The sequence below is a fragment of the Muntiacus reevesi genome, chromosome 21 (assembly GCF_963930625.1).
Source record: "Muntiacus reevesi chromosome 21, mMunRee1.1, whole genome shotgun sequence".
Lineage (NCBI taxonomy): Eukaryota > Metazoa > Chordata > Mammalia > Artiodactyla > Cervidae > Muntiacus > Muntiacus reevesi.
This window is the reverse complement of record NC_089269.1, coordinates 35119614-35137151: the sequence shown is the minus strand read 5'-3', so window position 1 is coordinate 35137151 and position 17538 is coordinate 35119614. Positions and strand designations below refer to the sequence as shown.

The following is a 17538-nucleotide window of genomic DNA, read 5'->3' as shown; positions in this document are numbered from 1 at the left end:
GAAACCAGCATTACGGAAGCAGAATCAATAGGGCCAATGGAGTTCAGATAATAATGAGTCTTCCTTGGCTCCGCCTTTTTCCCCAGGGAAGTGAGGAGCCATCGACGTTTAACTGTAGGGATGAGAAGATTCATTTGATTGGTAGAATAGTTTATGGAAGGGCAAGAGAGTTGTCAAGGAGACCAGTGAAAAGTTATCACTTAATCCAGAAAAGAGGCCATGGGACTCACATGTGGTGATATAAGGTCAGATTCTGGATATAATCTGAAAGTAATGTTAATAGGATCCTGCTTAATTAGTTACCAGTGTGACCCTATGGATAAAAAATATATATATATGCTCTGCATAGATGGCCAATCTCATTAGACTTACATGCTTAAAACTAAAAATTATGACATGCATCATCTTATGCATAATTATTCTCCTTTGAATCAGTGATTTCCCACAGCCTGGTCCTCTAGGGATAAATTAGTAATCTGCACAGCTGAAGACTAACCCCCAAGTGATAATCACCCCCAACTCTCTAGAGAATCCTGACCTAAAACAGTCAAATAATTTGACCATTTTTTTCCCCTTAACTATAATAATAATAAAAAAAATATCTCTCACACTTGGGCAAGAGTAGTTAGAGGGACGTACAGGAAGCACCTATATCTATTGACTCTGACAGATAGCTTTTATGTAGTTGAAATCTTTGATGTTCAGATTATCATTTTCTCCTTTTATGTCATCATAATAAGGGAGAAAAATCATTCCACTGATATTTGAAGACTATAAGTACTTTAAAGGAGAAAAATGATTTCGGCTTGCCAACAGATTAAATCACAAAAGAAATAAGATGAAACTGACCAAAGTGAGACAGGTTGAATGTCAGGTGGAGGTTTTAAATAGTCGGGTTGGAAATGCAGTCTCAGGAGAAGATTGTGAAGCAGGAGTTATTTAAAATGAGATGAGTCAGAGCGGTTCAGAGCCCACCAGAGGCAGCTGTGTAATGAGAACGGATGAGAGGCCTTAATAGGTCCTTCCCAAGTCTCATACCGGTGATTTCATAATCTAGCAGTCATTCCCCTCCAAGGGGTATTTTTCTTCCAGCTTGCTTTTTTATGTGTCAGACATCCTGCCTCTGAGATGAAAGGGAATTAAATCTCTCCTGCTGTTCCTCTTATCCATGCAGGATTTTTTTTGTTCTTTACTTTCACTTTAAATGACAGGTAGGCCTAAATGAAACAGATAAACTTTGAATTACCATTGCTTTAGGGAAGAACATCTAAGCCTCTTAACTCTTTGAGCCTTTCTGAAGAGGTTTCTCCTGGTGGAGCACCTGCTTTGAAATCTCTGTATTGTCAGTGCTCCGTTTCTCTGTTCTTCTTAGAAACAAAGGGAACTGTTGGAGACATTGGTGCTGATACAGTTTAGCACCTTGGGATGCTCAGCAGAGACCCATTTGTCCAGAACATTCAGGGATATGAGATGAGTAACAAAAATTTCAGAAATGAAGGAGTCACAAAAGAGCTAGAAGAGATGAAGAAAGTATTTTTTGTTGGCCTTTCTCAATGAAATCATAATCATTCCAACACTCGGAGGCTAGCTAGCACTGTATAGTGGTAAGGATCATTAAAATAGAGGCCCTGAAGTCATAGCTAGGTTCACATTTGAGCTCTACCATTTAAATCTACTCTGTTAGATGACTCGTCATCATTAATCATCTTATCATCTATCTCAGTTTCCTCATCTGGAAGCTGGGTTGATGATAATAGAACCTGACTTCGGAGGAATATTATGAATATTAAATTAATATGTTTTTAAAAATCTTAGGAAGATGCCTGGCATATGAAAAATGCTTTATACAGATTAGCTATCATAACTATTTTCTTCGCATACCACAGAAACTTTCAACAGAAACAAATTGGCTGTGGTACTGTTCTAAATATTATGCCAGAGAGGAAAATAGTTATAGATTCAATTTTCAAAAGTATGTTAAGTCTGTGGGATATCTGCATTTTATTTAACTTATAAACCTATTCTAAAATTAGAGTAATTTCAGTGTTTCAAAGTAAAACTGTCCTTATTTCCTTATCTTTCCTGTGATGTTGAATTTCAGAAAATAATGTTGCTCTTTAATATTGAGAGAACCTGGCTGAGTTTGCACCATTCTCAATCTAAAACTTTTGATATTTATGTATCAGATTCAGTTAATTTTATATGCACCCCCAAATCACAAAGTGATTCTTAGAATAGTATTTTCTTCTTGAGAGGGCCCTCCAGGTTTCCAGAAAGTTCTACTCTGTCTGCAATCTCTGCTGTCTCTACATCAACATCCAAGACTACTTCTCTTTGGAAGAGAAGTAATACTACAAATTCTTTGGAAGCTGGAGTGTTTGGGAGACAGAGGTGAGGTTCAGTTCATGAAGAAATAAGCAGAATAAAGGGATAGATGGAAGTTGTAAGAGAAACCGAATGGCTTGGAAAAACTCACTGAATGCTTAACTTACAAATTTTGAAGCTGACTCTTGGGATTAATTCCAAGAACTCTCAAAGATATTTTAAAAGAATTATCATTTAACCTATAATTCCCCATAGGATTGTGGAAAATACCTATTTAGTCACTTCAACTGTGTAGTACTTTAATAAATTTTAAAATAAAAAGCCAGTCAAATTAATGTAGCATGACTATACTGAATAATATTTAGCTAATCCACACAAGAAAGCCTTCCTCAGTGATCAATGCAAAGAAATAGAGGAAAACAACAGAATGGAAAAGACTAGAGATCTCTTCAAGAAAAGTAGAAATATCAAGGGAACATTTCATGCAAAAATGGGCTCAATAAAGGACAGAAATGGTATGGACCTAACAGAAGCAGAAGATACTAAGAAGAGGTGGCAAGAATACACAGAAGAACTGTACAAAAAAGATTTTCATGACCCAGATAATCACAATGGTGTGATCACTCACCTAGAGCCAGACATCCTGGAATTTGAAGTCAAGCGGGCCTTAGAAAGCATCACTATGAACAAAGCTAGTGGAATTCCAGTTGAGCTATTTCAAATCCTGAAAGATTATGCTGTGAAAGTGCTGCACTCAATATGCCAGCAAATTTGGAAAACTCAGCAGTGGCCACAGGACTGGAAAAAGTCAGTTTTCATTCCAATCCCTAAGAAAGGCAATCCCAAAGAATGCTCAAACTACCACACAATTGCACTCATCTCACACACTATCAGATTAATGCTCAAAATTCTCCAAGTCAGGCTTCAACAATACGTGAACCAAGAACTTCCAGATATTCAAGCTGGTTTTAGAAAAGGCCGAGGAATCAAAGATCAAATTGCCAATATCCGCTGGATCATCGAAAAAGCAAGAGAGTTCCAGAAAAACATCTATTTCTGCTTTCTTGACTATGCCAAAGCCTTCGACTGTGTGGATCACAATAAACTGTGGAAAATTCTGAAGGAGATGGGAATACCAGACCACCTGACCTGCCTCTTGAGAAACCTGTATGCAGGTCAGGAAAGAACAGTTAGAACTGGACATGGAACACCAGACTGGTTCCAAATAGGAAAAGGAGTACTTCAAGGCTGTATACTGTCACCCTCCTTATTTAACTTACATGCAGAGTACATCATGAGAAACACTGGGCTGGAAGAAGCACAAGCTGGAATCAAGATTGCAGGGAGAAATATCAATAACCTCAAATATGCAGATAACACCACCCTTATGGCAGAAAGTGAAGATGAACTAAAAAGCTTCTTGATGAAAGTGAAGGAGGAGAGTTAAAAAGCTGGCTTAAAGCTCAACATTCAGAAAACTAAGATCATGGCATCTGGTCCCATCACCTCCTGGGAAATAGATAGGGAGACAGTGGAAACAGTGTCAGACTTTATTTTTGGGGACTCCAAAATCACTGCAGATGGTGATTGCAGGCATGAAATTAAAAGACGCTTACTCCTTGGAAAGAAAGTTATGACCAACCTAGATAGCATATTAAAAAGCAGAGACGTTGCTTTGCCAACAAAGGTCCATCTGGTCAAGGCTATGGTTTTTCCAGTGGTCATGTATGGATGTGAGATTTGGACTGAAAAACCTGAGCGCCGAAAACTTGATGCTTTTGAACTGTGGTATTGGAGAAGACTCTTGAGAGTCCCTTGGACTGCAAGGAGATCCAACCAGTCCATCCTGAAGGAGATAAGCCCTGGGTGTTCATTGGAAGGACTGATGCTGAAGCTGAAACTCCAGTACTTTGGCCACCTCATGTGAAGAGTTGACTTGTTGGAAAAGACCATGATGCTGGGAGGGATTGGGGGCAGGAGGAGAAGGGGCTGACAGAGGATGAGATGGCTGGATGGCATCACCGACTCGATGGGCATGAGTTTGAGTAAACTCCAGGAGTTTGTGATGGACAGGGAGCCCTGGTGTGCTGTGATTCATGGGGTCGCAAAGAGTCAGACACGACTGAGCGACTGAACTGAGCTGAACTGAATCCACACAGAGAATTAAGAAAATGTACCAAGTGTCTTTCTTTTATCCAAACTTCTTACAAGTCTTTGACATCACATATGAATATAAATATAATACACGATGGAATACTCTAAGTGACATCAGAGAAGTACAAGTGTAGCTAAGAATTCAAGAGTCACATCTAGTTGGGAAGACCAAGAAGGATTTTCTGAGATGTTAATTTGACTTAAATGACCTGAAAAGTTAGTGACAGATACAATTGTAACGGAAACTCCAATAGAAGGAATTGAACTTTCCCTTCAAATTTGTATTTAAGTACTTGCCTTAAGTGAGTTAGTCCATCAGCATATCTAAATATCTTCATGGCCTTATTGTCTCTAAAGGAGTGAATACTCAAAACATTTAATAAATTGGAACTAAAGTGGTATTTGCTCAAAATAGTAAGATGAAACAGTCATGTGAACTCTTAGAAACTTAGATTTTGTTATATCCTTAGGGATGTTCCAGTTCAAGGCTATTGGGAAGTCCAAAGTTGAGAAGTGACTTTCTTTAACAATTGATAATGGAAGTTGCCTTCTGGCTTGTAGTATAGCTCCTTTCCCTTCTACCTAAACATGTTTCTTTATATTTTCATGTTAAAGTTTGCTTTCCTGTTTATGAATTATATAGAAGGAAAGCACAACTATCATTTCACAACAAAAAAAAAATCACTAATGATAAGTGAAGCAAAATATTTTTGTTGTTTTTTTACAGGATTTTACATTTCCACCCCAACTGGACCAGGAGGAAGACGAGAAAGAGTAGGACTTTTAACTCTCCCTTTAGATCCCACTCCCAAACAAGCCTGCCTTAGTTTCTGGTATGTTATAGACACATGTTAAGTAACGTCTTATTTAATGAGTGATGTTGCTTTTCTTACATTGCCAGGCTCAAATTTTACTAAGATGTTGCCCCCAAGTTTTAATGCATTGCTCGTTACTTTTCCCATTCATAAAGTAGCAAATACTGAAAGCTTGCTTTTCTCTATCAGGTCCCTCACCCAAGAGAAAAGAGGTATTTGAGTGAAGGATTTAAAAGAACCCTGATATATCTATACATATGTGAATATATATATATATATATATATATATATATATATTCTAATGTTCTAGAAATTGATTAATTGTTGCTTGTTTCCAAACTAGGTATTATATGTATGGTGAAAATGTTTACAAACTAAGCATTAATATCAGCAGTGACCAAAACATGGAGAAGACAATTTTCCAAAAAGAAGGAAATTATGGACAAAGTTGGAACTATGGACAAGTAACATTAAATGAAACAGTGGAATTTAAGGTGGGCAAAACACTTTATAACCATGTATTTGTGTTATAAAATGGTGACACAATTATAGTTTATGGTGATATATGAAAAACAATTTACTTTCTGGGTATGGCTAAGTCATTTTCTCTTCTTTCCTGATCTTCCTCTATTTTATACATATTTTAGTGCCTCTATTTTCAATTATTCACTGACATTAAAAACCACTTACTGAGGAATAATTTGCTACATGGAAGTACTACTTATAATGAGCCATAAAATTCATAGAAAACTCGAAGGATATTTCAGCTTTCTTCAGCAACTTTCTAACACAAGCCAACCATGTCTTCCTATTCCACTGCCTAACTAGGTTTTCCAACTTTTCAAGAACACCACCTAAATGACCCCTACACTTTTCTAGGGAATCATCTTTTCCTGTTAGAACATCCACACCCACCAGTATCCACACACGCTGCCCCATTCTGACTTAATCGCCATATATTTCCTCTAGAGACAAGTTCTATGAGCTGTATCATTGGGAAGTCTCTGATCATTTATTTCACTTAAGGGTGAATTAATTTTTCACATAGCAGCTTAATATGTTCTCTTCCCAAGGGTGTTTGCAATTAAAATATAGAATCATATAAGCTAATGGCTTGACCAAATTAACAATGTTTTAATTGGGCAATTTCAGGTACAAGAGTATAACTTTCAGAAGATGTATGTTTGGACAGACATTGTCATCAGTGAAGATTCAGTGCTTTCCTGTGACTTGATAAAAAGCAGGCGATAATCAATGACTCTCATGTGTATTCCTCCCAGCTTTCTTTTTTTCCCTATCCACTTTCCTTATTCTCTTTCTTCTGATTCTATAATTCTGTAAAGTTTTCTTTTCCACCTTCATTTTCTGACAATTCAAGGAAAGGTAAAGGAAAATGGAACATGAAGAAACAATAAGACAGCAGAAGCAGGAAGATAGGTATTGCAGTAACTAAATCTTGGGCAACTCCTGGAGAGTCTTAAAAGTCACAAAACTGCATCCACTTTTTCATCAGCAAAGTGAGAGGACTGAGTTCTTTTTTTTTTTTTTTTTATTTTTCAGTGGGTTTTGTCATACATTGATGTGAATCAGCCATAGAGTTACACCTATTCCCCATCCCGGTCCCCCATCCCACCTCCCTCTCCACCCGATTCCTCTGGGTCTTCCCAGTGCACCAGGCCCGAGCACTTGACTCATGCCTCCCACCCGGGCTGGTGGTCTGTTTCACCACAGATAATATACATGCTGTTCTTTCAAAACATCCCACCCTCGCCTTCTCCCACAGAGTTCAAAAGTCTGTTCTGTACTTCTGTGTCTCTTCTTCTGCCTTGCATATAGGGCCATTGTTACCATCTTTCTAAATTCCATATATATGTGTTAGTATGCTGTAATGTTCTTTATCTTTCTGGCTCACCTCACTCTGTATAATGGGCTCCAGTTTCATCCATCTCATTAGAACTGATTCAAATGAATTCTTTTTAACGGCTGAGTAATATTCCATGGTGTATATGTACCACAGCTTCCTTATCCATTCATCTGCTGATGGGCATCTAGGTTGCTTCCATGTCCTGGCTATTATAAACAGTGCTGCGATGAACATTGGGGTGCACGTGTCTCTTTCAGATCTGGTTTCCTCAGTGTGTATGCCCAGAAGTGGTATTGCTGGGTCATATGGTAGTTCTATTTCCAGTTTTTTAAGAAATCTCCACACTGTTTTCCATAGTGGCTGTACTAGTTTGCATTCCCACCAACAGTGTAAGAGGGTTCTATAAATATTTACACCTTGGCTTTGGCCACTTGAGTTACAAAATTTTGAAAAAGTTACTTTAGTCTCTTTGACATTCAGCTTGTGTGTATCTGAAAGGAAAAGATTATTCTTACATGGAATAGTGTCTACCGTGAAGCAGGTAGAATGAATGAACAAACAAGTGAATAGATGATTGTATATTGAAGTAGGTATAATGAATGAATAAACGAGTGAATAGATGACTGTAAATTCAATTTAATTAGTGTTGGAAAAATTAAATAAGATAATGTATTCAATGCACCTTGCATAGCAATTTGCACATCAGTTATTCAGTTTGTGTCTTTCCTTTACCAGACAGGAGAGGATCCAACAAAGGTCAGTAAAAAATACCCACTGTTCTTAAGAACCTAATATGTTTCATCTAAACACTGGACCTTTCTCCCAGGTCTGGTCTGTGTCCTCTGATCATCACCTTTGTAATATATCTCACACAAACTTCTCTGGTCAATTATGACCAGTACCAGCAGGCGTTCCCCACTCCAGAGGATCTTCCCAGCCCAGCAATCTAACTCTCTTGTGTCTCCTGCATTGGCAGATTCTTTACCACTAGAGCCACTATCTGGCTCTGAATAACTACATATTCATATTTCCTCTTGTTTCCTTCTTCTCCCTTTTAAATTACCTAATCAGTGTGTCTTCTCTTCAGAGCTGTATGCTCTAGGGGTTTCCCTGATAACTCAGTTGGTAAAGAATCCATCTGCAATGCAGGAGACCCTGGTTCGATTCCTGGGTTGGAAAAATCCCCTGGAGAAGAGAAAGGCTCCCCACTCCAGTATTCTGGCCTGGAAAATTCCATGGACTGTATAGTCCAAGAGGTTGCAAAGAGTTGAACATGACAGAGCAGCTCTCACTCTCTTCAGGGTTGTATGCTCTAGGAAGGCAGCCAGCTACCTGGACTTTTAATAATGTTGTGGAAAGAACCTAGAATAAGGTTGCTGTCCCTGCAAGATGATGTGTGTATGTGACAGAGTACCATGGAGCTTGACAATATCATGAAAGAAGGAGCTAGAGACATAAAGAAACTGTGACGATGTTGCCTAACACAGAAGGAAGACACTAGCAAAAATTTAGACCACCGTGAATGCATAGCTAGGAAGCTGGGCTCAGCCAAAGGACCTTGAAAAGCAATATTTCACTGTGTGATAACTTGTCCACATTTACTTGGACATGGCAGTATTGATTCTCCAGAGAATACTGGGCCACAAGAAGAATCAATCAGAAAAGATTAAAGTGGAATCATTTTGTGTACCTCTCTGAATTACAGATTGCTTTCTATGGGTTTAAAAACCAGTTCCTGAGTGATATAGCATTGGATGACATTAGCCTAACATATGGGATTTGCAATGTGAGCCTCTATCCAGAACCAACTTTAGTCCCCACTCTTCCGCCAGAACTTCCCAGTAAGTAACATTAACATGTGTTTTCCCTAATTAGGTTATTAGTATTTCCAGGTAGATCTCTCTCTGACTTATTTTTTATTATCTTGCCATAGTGCGGTCTTTTCACTGAAAATCAGAAACTTTAAGATATAAGTAAAATGGAAACTAGTAAAATATTACATATTAAATATAGATCACCAATGAAATCATGCTGTGCATCATGTTATGCTTCATGTTTATGATAATTTTAGTACATTTTCATTTTTGAAAATAATTTAGGCACTGATTGCCATTTAGTTTTCAATTTAATACAAACTAATGCTAGGTGTGGGGCTTCCCAAGTGGCCTTAGTGGTAAAAAAAAAAAAAAAAAAAATCTGCCAATGCAGAAGTAAGAAACGCAGATTTGATCCCTAGTCAGAAAGATCCCCTGGAGGAGGGCATGGCAACTCACTCCAGTATTCTTGCCTGGAGAATCCCATAGACAGAGGATCCTGGTGGGGATCAGTCCATAGGGTCACACAGAGTCAGACATGACTGAAGTGACTTAGCATGCACACAATGCTAGGTGCATGTATGGATTATACTTAAATTCTTCAATATTTTAAACACTCATTCAAATTTTATAAATATTGCATACAAAGCACTTCATAAGAAAATGTAAGATATAGCAATAACCACTACTACATGAAAGAATAATCCATATAATATTAATTTACAAATTAATAAATACAAAAAACAACATATAACTATGTGTCTCTAAAATTAATAAATGAGAGACTTAAGTGGTAGAGGACTTTGGAGAAGAGACTGTGAGCTGGAAAAGGCTTCAAGGAAGCATTAAGATCAAGCCACAGAATGACACAAAAAAACTGAAACAGAAGAAAGAACATACCAAGTGTGCCCGTATACGTGCATGCTCAGTCATTTCCATATAATAATATTGCCCCCAAAATTGTTTTCTTGACCCCAAACTCTGGATCTAAATCACCTTTGCTTCACTGTTGTCTGGTTCTTAATATTGCATATGTTGATCATCAGTAAATACTGTTAGGTATAAACTAAAGCTCTCTCTCTCTGTCAGTTGTTTGTTCCTTTTGGTAACAAAAAACTTTCTGCCAAACAAAATTTTGATATCAGAAATAAAGCTTGCAAATGATGATGGGGCTAGCAATAGAGAAAATATCAATCTGAAATCAAAAATTTGGGCTTCACAACATTGTTTAAAAATAATTGTCTCACTTCATATTGTAAAGGCGTCTCACACCCTCCTGGCCTATTATATAAAACTTTTTTTATGCAAAAAATATTGCAATCATTAAAATCATTGCTGATTTGATAAATAATTGCTATGGATACCAAACATTACCAACATCTTGCTAACTGCAATCATTTAAAAAACAGACTGTCTTCACAATCTTTTCTGTTAGCTTGTTTCTCTATTCCTCAATAAGTTGTCAAGAAGAAAACTTTTCTAGGTGAAAGTAGCATAGTTTCATAGAATTGATATTTTAAAAGTAAATTTCATCACTATACAAAATAGAAAATTTGATAACTTTGAGGAAACTTTCATCTATAAAATCATCTATATATAGCTAAAACTTTAAATTTTGTTTCTACTGAAACTTTATCTGTTTAATGCACAGTCCACTTAATCTATTCCAACCAGAAAGAGAAAAATATAATACCTCAGTGTCAAGGAAGCATGATATACCTGCATATTTTCACCATACTGAAATTATAACGGTAGAATAACTCATCTGAGTTTAAAATATAAACTTTAGAATTTGCCCAGGGTGTATTTGTTCCAGTTTCCAAATGGTTCACTTCAGGGCAATATTTAGCACAGCAAAAAATGTTAATTACCATCAAATGCATTCTGAACAATTTCATTCAAATGCCATTTGCAATTGGTTCAGTGAAATTCTTATTTGAGCAGAGCTTTTCTGGTTCCAGATCAGTGATTTGTTTAAGCAGAAACAAAAGGAAACCATGACTGACTGCCTAATAGTCTTTTCTTTGGCTCTTAGAGAGCATTTAAATAAGAAAATATTGCTGGTCGAGTAACTGACTAGCTAAGGCCATTTTTCTCTGTTGTTTCTAGGGATTCAGGTTGTGCCTTATTTAGGGAAATATAAGTTCAATGTTCCAAACTGCAGGGATTCTTCTTTTTATTTTTTTCTTTTTATTTTAATCACTTGCTGCTGCATCAGCTCTATCATTTTTGCCCTGTGACATTGGCACAAGTAATTTAAATATGAGGACTATATTGAGAACACTTTAAAAAGTAAACATTCCGTTACACAAATATAATGCCAACTTGCAACACAATCAGAATGATTCATCACAAGTCCTCACTAAATAGCATACATGCGTGCATGCTACGTCACTTCAGTCCTGTCCCACTCTTTGTGCTTCTATGACTGTAGCCTGCCAGGCTCCTCTTTCTGTAGGGTGCTCCTCTGTCTGCGGGCTTCTCCAGGCAAGGATACTAGAGTGGATTGCCGTTTCCTTCCCCCAGGGGATTTTCCCTGACCCAGGGATTGAACCTGCATCTCTTGCATCCCCTGCCTTGCCAGGTGGGTTCTTTACCAGAGCGCCACCTGGGAAGCCCAATAAATAGAATAGATACATGCAAAAAGAAATTCACATTTTAGCCCCTGGCTTATTTCTGGACTCTTAAAACTAATCAAAAAAAAAAAAAAAAAGCTAGTTTTAACTATTGTAAAACAGTTAAACAGTTTTTGCTACAGTTTTGCTCTATTTGGACATTATTAAGCCTTTTTCCATTTCCAAAGACAAAATAAAAGCTAATTTGGAAAGTTTCATGGACTTGATATTATACTTAGAGCTAAATAATCTTTGGCTCTTGTTATTCATGTAAAATTAATTAATATCTATTCAATTATTTTATAATTAATGGTCATGTAGATCTGCTTGCCTTTTATATCATTAGTATGATTCAATATTCAAACTGTTAGCAAATTCCAAATTAACTGCACTCATATGCTTCTATATCAGTGCTTTTGACTGTTTTATTCTTTTACCTTCAAAACAGCCTACTTATTAGATCTATCATTGGCTAGATTCCTATTAATTATAAATAAAATGAAAATCACTGGAAATGAAAATTGACCTTTATTGCCACCAATTTAATAAAAATATTTATATCATGACTGGTCACTATAACCTGTGAATGGAAATAAAAATTTTGACAAACTGAACTCCAAATTTTCTTTTTATATAGCAACCTAATCTTTTAAAATGTTGCCTGTAATATTGGACTTATGTATTACTATGATTACAAGAAAATTCCTAATTTTAAAAATTAGCCCTTTGAACATATTCAAATATCAATGTGAGTAGTATTTCTTAAACTGCACCTATTATTTCCCTCACATAAAAGTAGCAATCAGAAACCTACTTTTATCGCCCTTATTTCTTGATTGAAATATCTTGTCAGAAATAACTTTAATTTGAACCCTTTTATTGTAAGTGAAGGGCCTGACTCTCCTTTTCACCATACAGTAAATGCCTCCACATTGACACATATCTCATTTATGTCAGAGGTTTAAGCATGGATTAAAAATGATGTGCCTCAAGGAAAATATCTATCCCTGACAAGCACTTTGCAAAATACTGCATGTTATTTACATATTGCATGCAGTGAAGATCCCTACTGGCATAGGAAGAACTTAATCAGAGAACAAATCTTTGAGAGAACAGCTCCAAGAAAAAGAAAAATGGGAGAGTTTAACAACCGTAAGTGAATAGGGTTCCCCATATCAAGAAGCTATTTGACTCTCATTCTCTGGCTGGAGATGGCTTATTAAATGACACAGCAGTACCGTGATCTCCAGAATTATATTTCATGAGCCTTTGGCTCCTCTCTTAAAAAGCACAGGCTACATCTCTGCTATAGCAACACTACCATTAAAATCAACTGTGTCATCATGCTTAGAATGGCTGAAAGTACTTTTGCCAGTTTCTTTACAGTCATTTATATACCAGGAGTAGCTGATACCCATCTTATAAGGCCAATGAACAGAGATACTTACTGATCAGTTATATGATATAAAATTATATTTGAAATGTATTTCAAAAAGTACTTCTTAAGTATTTTATTATTTTAAAAGTACTTCAAAGTATCGAATTTGCCAAGATTACTATTCAGAAGAGAAATGCTAAGTCAACTGCCTGCCCTGACAGACTTAATGATGCCCTTAACAACACTTTAGTTCTGATCTTGTGTTTAAGTCCTAGGTACTCATCTACATATAATACAATGTATTGTCAAGTGTTCAGAGAGGTGAACATGTAATACATTCTCCAGAATTTTGACTCTTTACTGTATGAGGAGTATACAATTTAGAAATTTTCCTGTTCCTTGAAGAGAAAATGAGAATGATGTTTAAACAACAGCATCCCTACTCGCCACACTGGGTATGGCTAAACTTATAAAGCAGGAAGAGCTGGCTTTCTCCCCACCCCACCCGCCCATCCTTCTTCAATCTGCAGTGGTTTTTTTTTGTCCTTGTACTTACATTCTCCTTTCCCATCAATTTCCTAGAAGAATGAAGGAAGAATTTCAAGGCATTTAGAATTACAGAAAGTTACAGGCATTGTATGTGGGGAAGAGTTGAGGGGTTGTAGTAAGATCCCTTTTCAGGAATCTTTGCAAGACAAAGATCACACAATCAAGGAGAGGATTTGCCTCCAAGAGACAGCTGCCTGGGAGCTCAAAGTTCCTTCAGCCTTTCCCAGTGGAGAAACTGTCCTAGTTCTGAATTACCACTTTCTTAAGAAAGTGCCCTTGTTCTGAATTACCACTTTCTTTGGTTCCAACGTCTTCTTCAGCAGCCTGTATACTTTTTCTTCCTTCTAGATCTGTCCATCATTGACTTTACTTTTTAGAGATCTCATCCACCTTCCCCTCTATCCTCCTTCTTGTCACCTACCCACCAAGTGCCATTTACTGAGATGCAGTCTAAACCCTGCCTATGGCTTGGACCAGGTGGTTAAAATGATTCCATTTAATCAACCCAACAGGAGATGGTAACATACTGTGAGATGAGCTTGGGGTTAACTGAGTTGAAGCCTTAACAATAACTGAATGTTGAAAGCATTAGCAAGTAATGGAATACCTCCAAAGTCTGGATTGCCCATTTAAAACTGAAATAGTCGTAGTAATTACTTATTTCACAGAGGTTCATTGAAAATCAGTGCTGAATGTGCCAGGCATTTTTCACAAATTATTCCTGATTTTTACAACAACCTTAAAAATCTCCAATATATATCTAGTTTATATATGAGAAGACCCAGTCTCAAAAAGATGAGAAACTAGCTCAGAGCAACCGTTTTACTCCACCAGCTACAGCACATCTTCCTTTTGTACACTGTGTTCTCTCTCCAGATGAGGCAATGTGCATGGACATTTTGCAAACAATGAGTTTTTAGAAAGATTTTATTATTCCTGCTGAACTCATTTGTTTCTGGATAAGCCAGAACTCCTGGCTAAGTCCCAGGAGTTCATATAAGTGAGACCAAGCCCTGTCACCTTACAGAGCAAGCTATATTGGCAATGATACCAGTTTGAGCCACAGTAACTGTCTCTGTCCCATTGTGCATATCTAAAACCCAAATCAAAGAATATTATTACCTACCAGCTTGAAAAATGCACATAAATTGGAAAGGATCCACGTAAATAAGGCAGGTGACATGTGAATGAGGGATTAAACAAGAGAGTCTGATAGAAGGCACTGCTGTAGATGTAGAAACATTTAATTTTCTCTTCTCTAATCTGATTTCTATGTTATTGGGAGTAAGTATACCATTATCAGGCTCCCCTGGTTGCTCAGCTGGGAAAGAATCTGCCTGCAATGCAGGAGACTCCGATTGGATTCCTGGGTCAGGAAGATCCACTGGAGAAGGGATAAGCTACCCACCCCAGTATTCTTCCTCTTCACTGGTGGCTCAGACAGTAAAGAATCTGCCTGCAATGTGGGAGACCTGGCTTCAATCCCTGGGTTGGGAATATCTCCTGGAGGTGATCATGCTAACCCACTCCAGTATTCTTGCCTGAAGAATCTCCATGAACAGATGAGCCAGGCCGGCTACAGTTCATGGGCTTGCAAAGAGTCGGACATGACTGAGTGACTAAACACACACAACCATATCATTATCATCTGCATTAATAATAGGAAAATATATGCTTATCTTGATTCTCTATATTCTTCTGTTTAGGTTACTTTTATTCTTTTGATCTTAAATATAATATGATATTAAAAAGTAAGAACCGGAATACTTAAAGTAGCTAAGAAATTTTTACATTACTTTAGAATGTTCTTCTAATAAGCAAGATAAATAAATATGAAGTAGGTTGCGAATTTCAAAAAGTTAATTTACCTACTTGAAGCATTGTACTCTTAACTGGAAGATCAGCGCTTTTTCTTATAAATTTGTGTTTAGTTCAGTCCCAACTTCACTCCTAGACAATCTGGGGTAACTATTTAGAAAGCAGCAATTTTGTTTGTCTCCCTTTCTTGACCATCAAATGCCTCAATACAGTATACAAATTAGTGAAACTGCTCTACTAAAGAAAAGTAGGGAAAAAAGAAGAAAAAACAAGAAATGATAGGGTTAGTTATTTACTAGTCCTTCCCATAAGAGAGAGGCATATACTCTATTTGTTCCATTACAAAGATTCATCTATTTTTTCTAAAGCAAGGAGTTGATACTTTTTTTCATGAAGACTACCTATAAAAGATGCTTGTCAAAATTGTTTCCTTGCCCAGATAATTTTGGAAAATGCAGAACACTATTATGCCTTCTTGGGGAATCACAAAGAGCATAAAAATATACAAGGGTTTGAGAAATTCTTCAGTAAAGAAACCTGTTAGCCTATATTTTCCCTTATGCAAGCTCTAAAATGTTTCTGCCAAAACCAGTATTCCAAGAAATAAAACTGGAAATTTGCTGGCATATAGTATTATTGCTCTGAAATAAATATTATGCTATTATGTTACTAATGATTTTTCATTGCTTTCCTTTCCAGCGGACTGTGGAGGGCCTCATGAACTGTGGGAGCCAAATACAACATTCACATCTACAAACTTCCCAAACACCTACCCTAATCAGGCTTTCTGTGAGTCATTTCTTTTCCAGATCATGGAAAACAAATGTATATATCAAAGTTAGATTCTCCCCTTGACACAGCAAACTAGATTATAAATTTGCTATATCTGGATACAACTACTACATCTATGAGATCACTTAATATAATGAGAAGAATAATAATGGTTAATGACTAACTTTTTTAGCATTTATTTTATGCCAGTCACAGCACTAATGCTTAATATAACTTATTGTAGTCAGTTCTTACAATAATTCTTTAAAAGAGGTGATATTATAATAATTCTCCTATTTAAAAGTTTAAAAAAATAAGTAAAAGAGGTAGTAGCCTTATTCCAGATACCAATCTCCTTGATAATGCATATATTGTTTATCTTGTGTATAACAAGTTTAAGTTCCATAGTATAAAATCAGTGGAAAGTATGTAAAGCAAAGAGCCAACTGTGACACCACATCTTTTTTTTTTTCCCAATGTTAGGTACTATTTATTTATACATATTTTAACAAGTGTAAAAGGTGAAGAAAATTATTCTATTTACTCAGATATTACCGTGTCTGTTACTTTTCCTTCTTTCTTGGCATTCCAGGGTCCCCTCTGCTATCATTTTTTTTCCCTGCGAACTTTCTTTAACATTTCTTTTAAAGTAGGTCTACGGGCAATGAATTCTCTTAATTTTCTTCCTTCTGAACATGGTTTTATTTCATTTTCATTGTTGAAGGATACATTTGCTGATTAAAGGATTCTGGGTTGATAGTTTTCTGTTTTGTTTTCAAAGCACTTTATAAATAGGTTTTCACTATTTCTGGCCTCCACAGGTTTTTTTTTTTTAATTTATTATGTTTTTTATTTTGTATTGGAATATAGCCAGTTAACAATGTTGTGATAGTTTCAGGGGGACAGCAAAGGGACTCATCCATATATATATGTATCTTTTATAACTACAGATTAAATAGAATAAAGCAGGCAGTGATTAGAATCCCAATATAAAGTGAAAGTTTTAGTTGCTCAGTCATGCCTAATCTTTGCAGCCGCATGGAGTATATAGCCCCACCAGACTCCTCTGTCCATGGGATTCTCCAGGCAAGAATACTGGAGTGGGCTGCCATTCCCTTCTCCAGGGGATCTTCCCCACCCAGGGATCAAGCCCAGGTCTCTTGCATTTAAGGCAGATTCTTCACCACCTAAGCCACCAGGGAAACAGTCCCAATATATCCCAATATAAAGGATGAGCTAATATGAAGGACACTAAAAAATTCTAAGTCTAGAGAGAAGAGGCTTTTATGATAAAACCAGATAAAGCTTATATCTAGGTCATTAGTCCTAAACAGAGAAGCTCATTAGAACTGCACAGAGACTGTTTGTATTAAAGATGAAGATTCCGTGGCCCATCCTCCAAAGATTCCACACTAGTATTTTGAGAAACAAACAT

At 36.7% G+C, this 17538-nt stretch overlaps 1 protein-coding gene across 2 annotated transcripts in view; it reads left to right on the top strand.

The window, feature by feature from the left end:
- TMPRSS15 (transmembrane serine protease 15) overlaps window positions 1–17538 on the top strand; it is a 139383-nt gene that overhangs the window by 62445 nt on the left and 59400 nt on the right. For both annotated transcript variants that reach the window (XM_065913760.1, XM_065913759.1), the window contains 4 exons: window positions 5207–5312; window positions 5638–5788; window positions 8864–8999; window positions 16032–16121. In XM_065913760.1, coding sequence (XP_065769832.1) covers window positions 5207–5312; window positions 5638–5788; window positions 8864–8999; window positions 16032–16121 — 483 coding nt within the window. The remainder of the gene's footprint in view (window positions 1–5206; window positions 5313–5637; window positions 5789–8863; window positions 9000–16031; window positions 16122–17538) is intronic.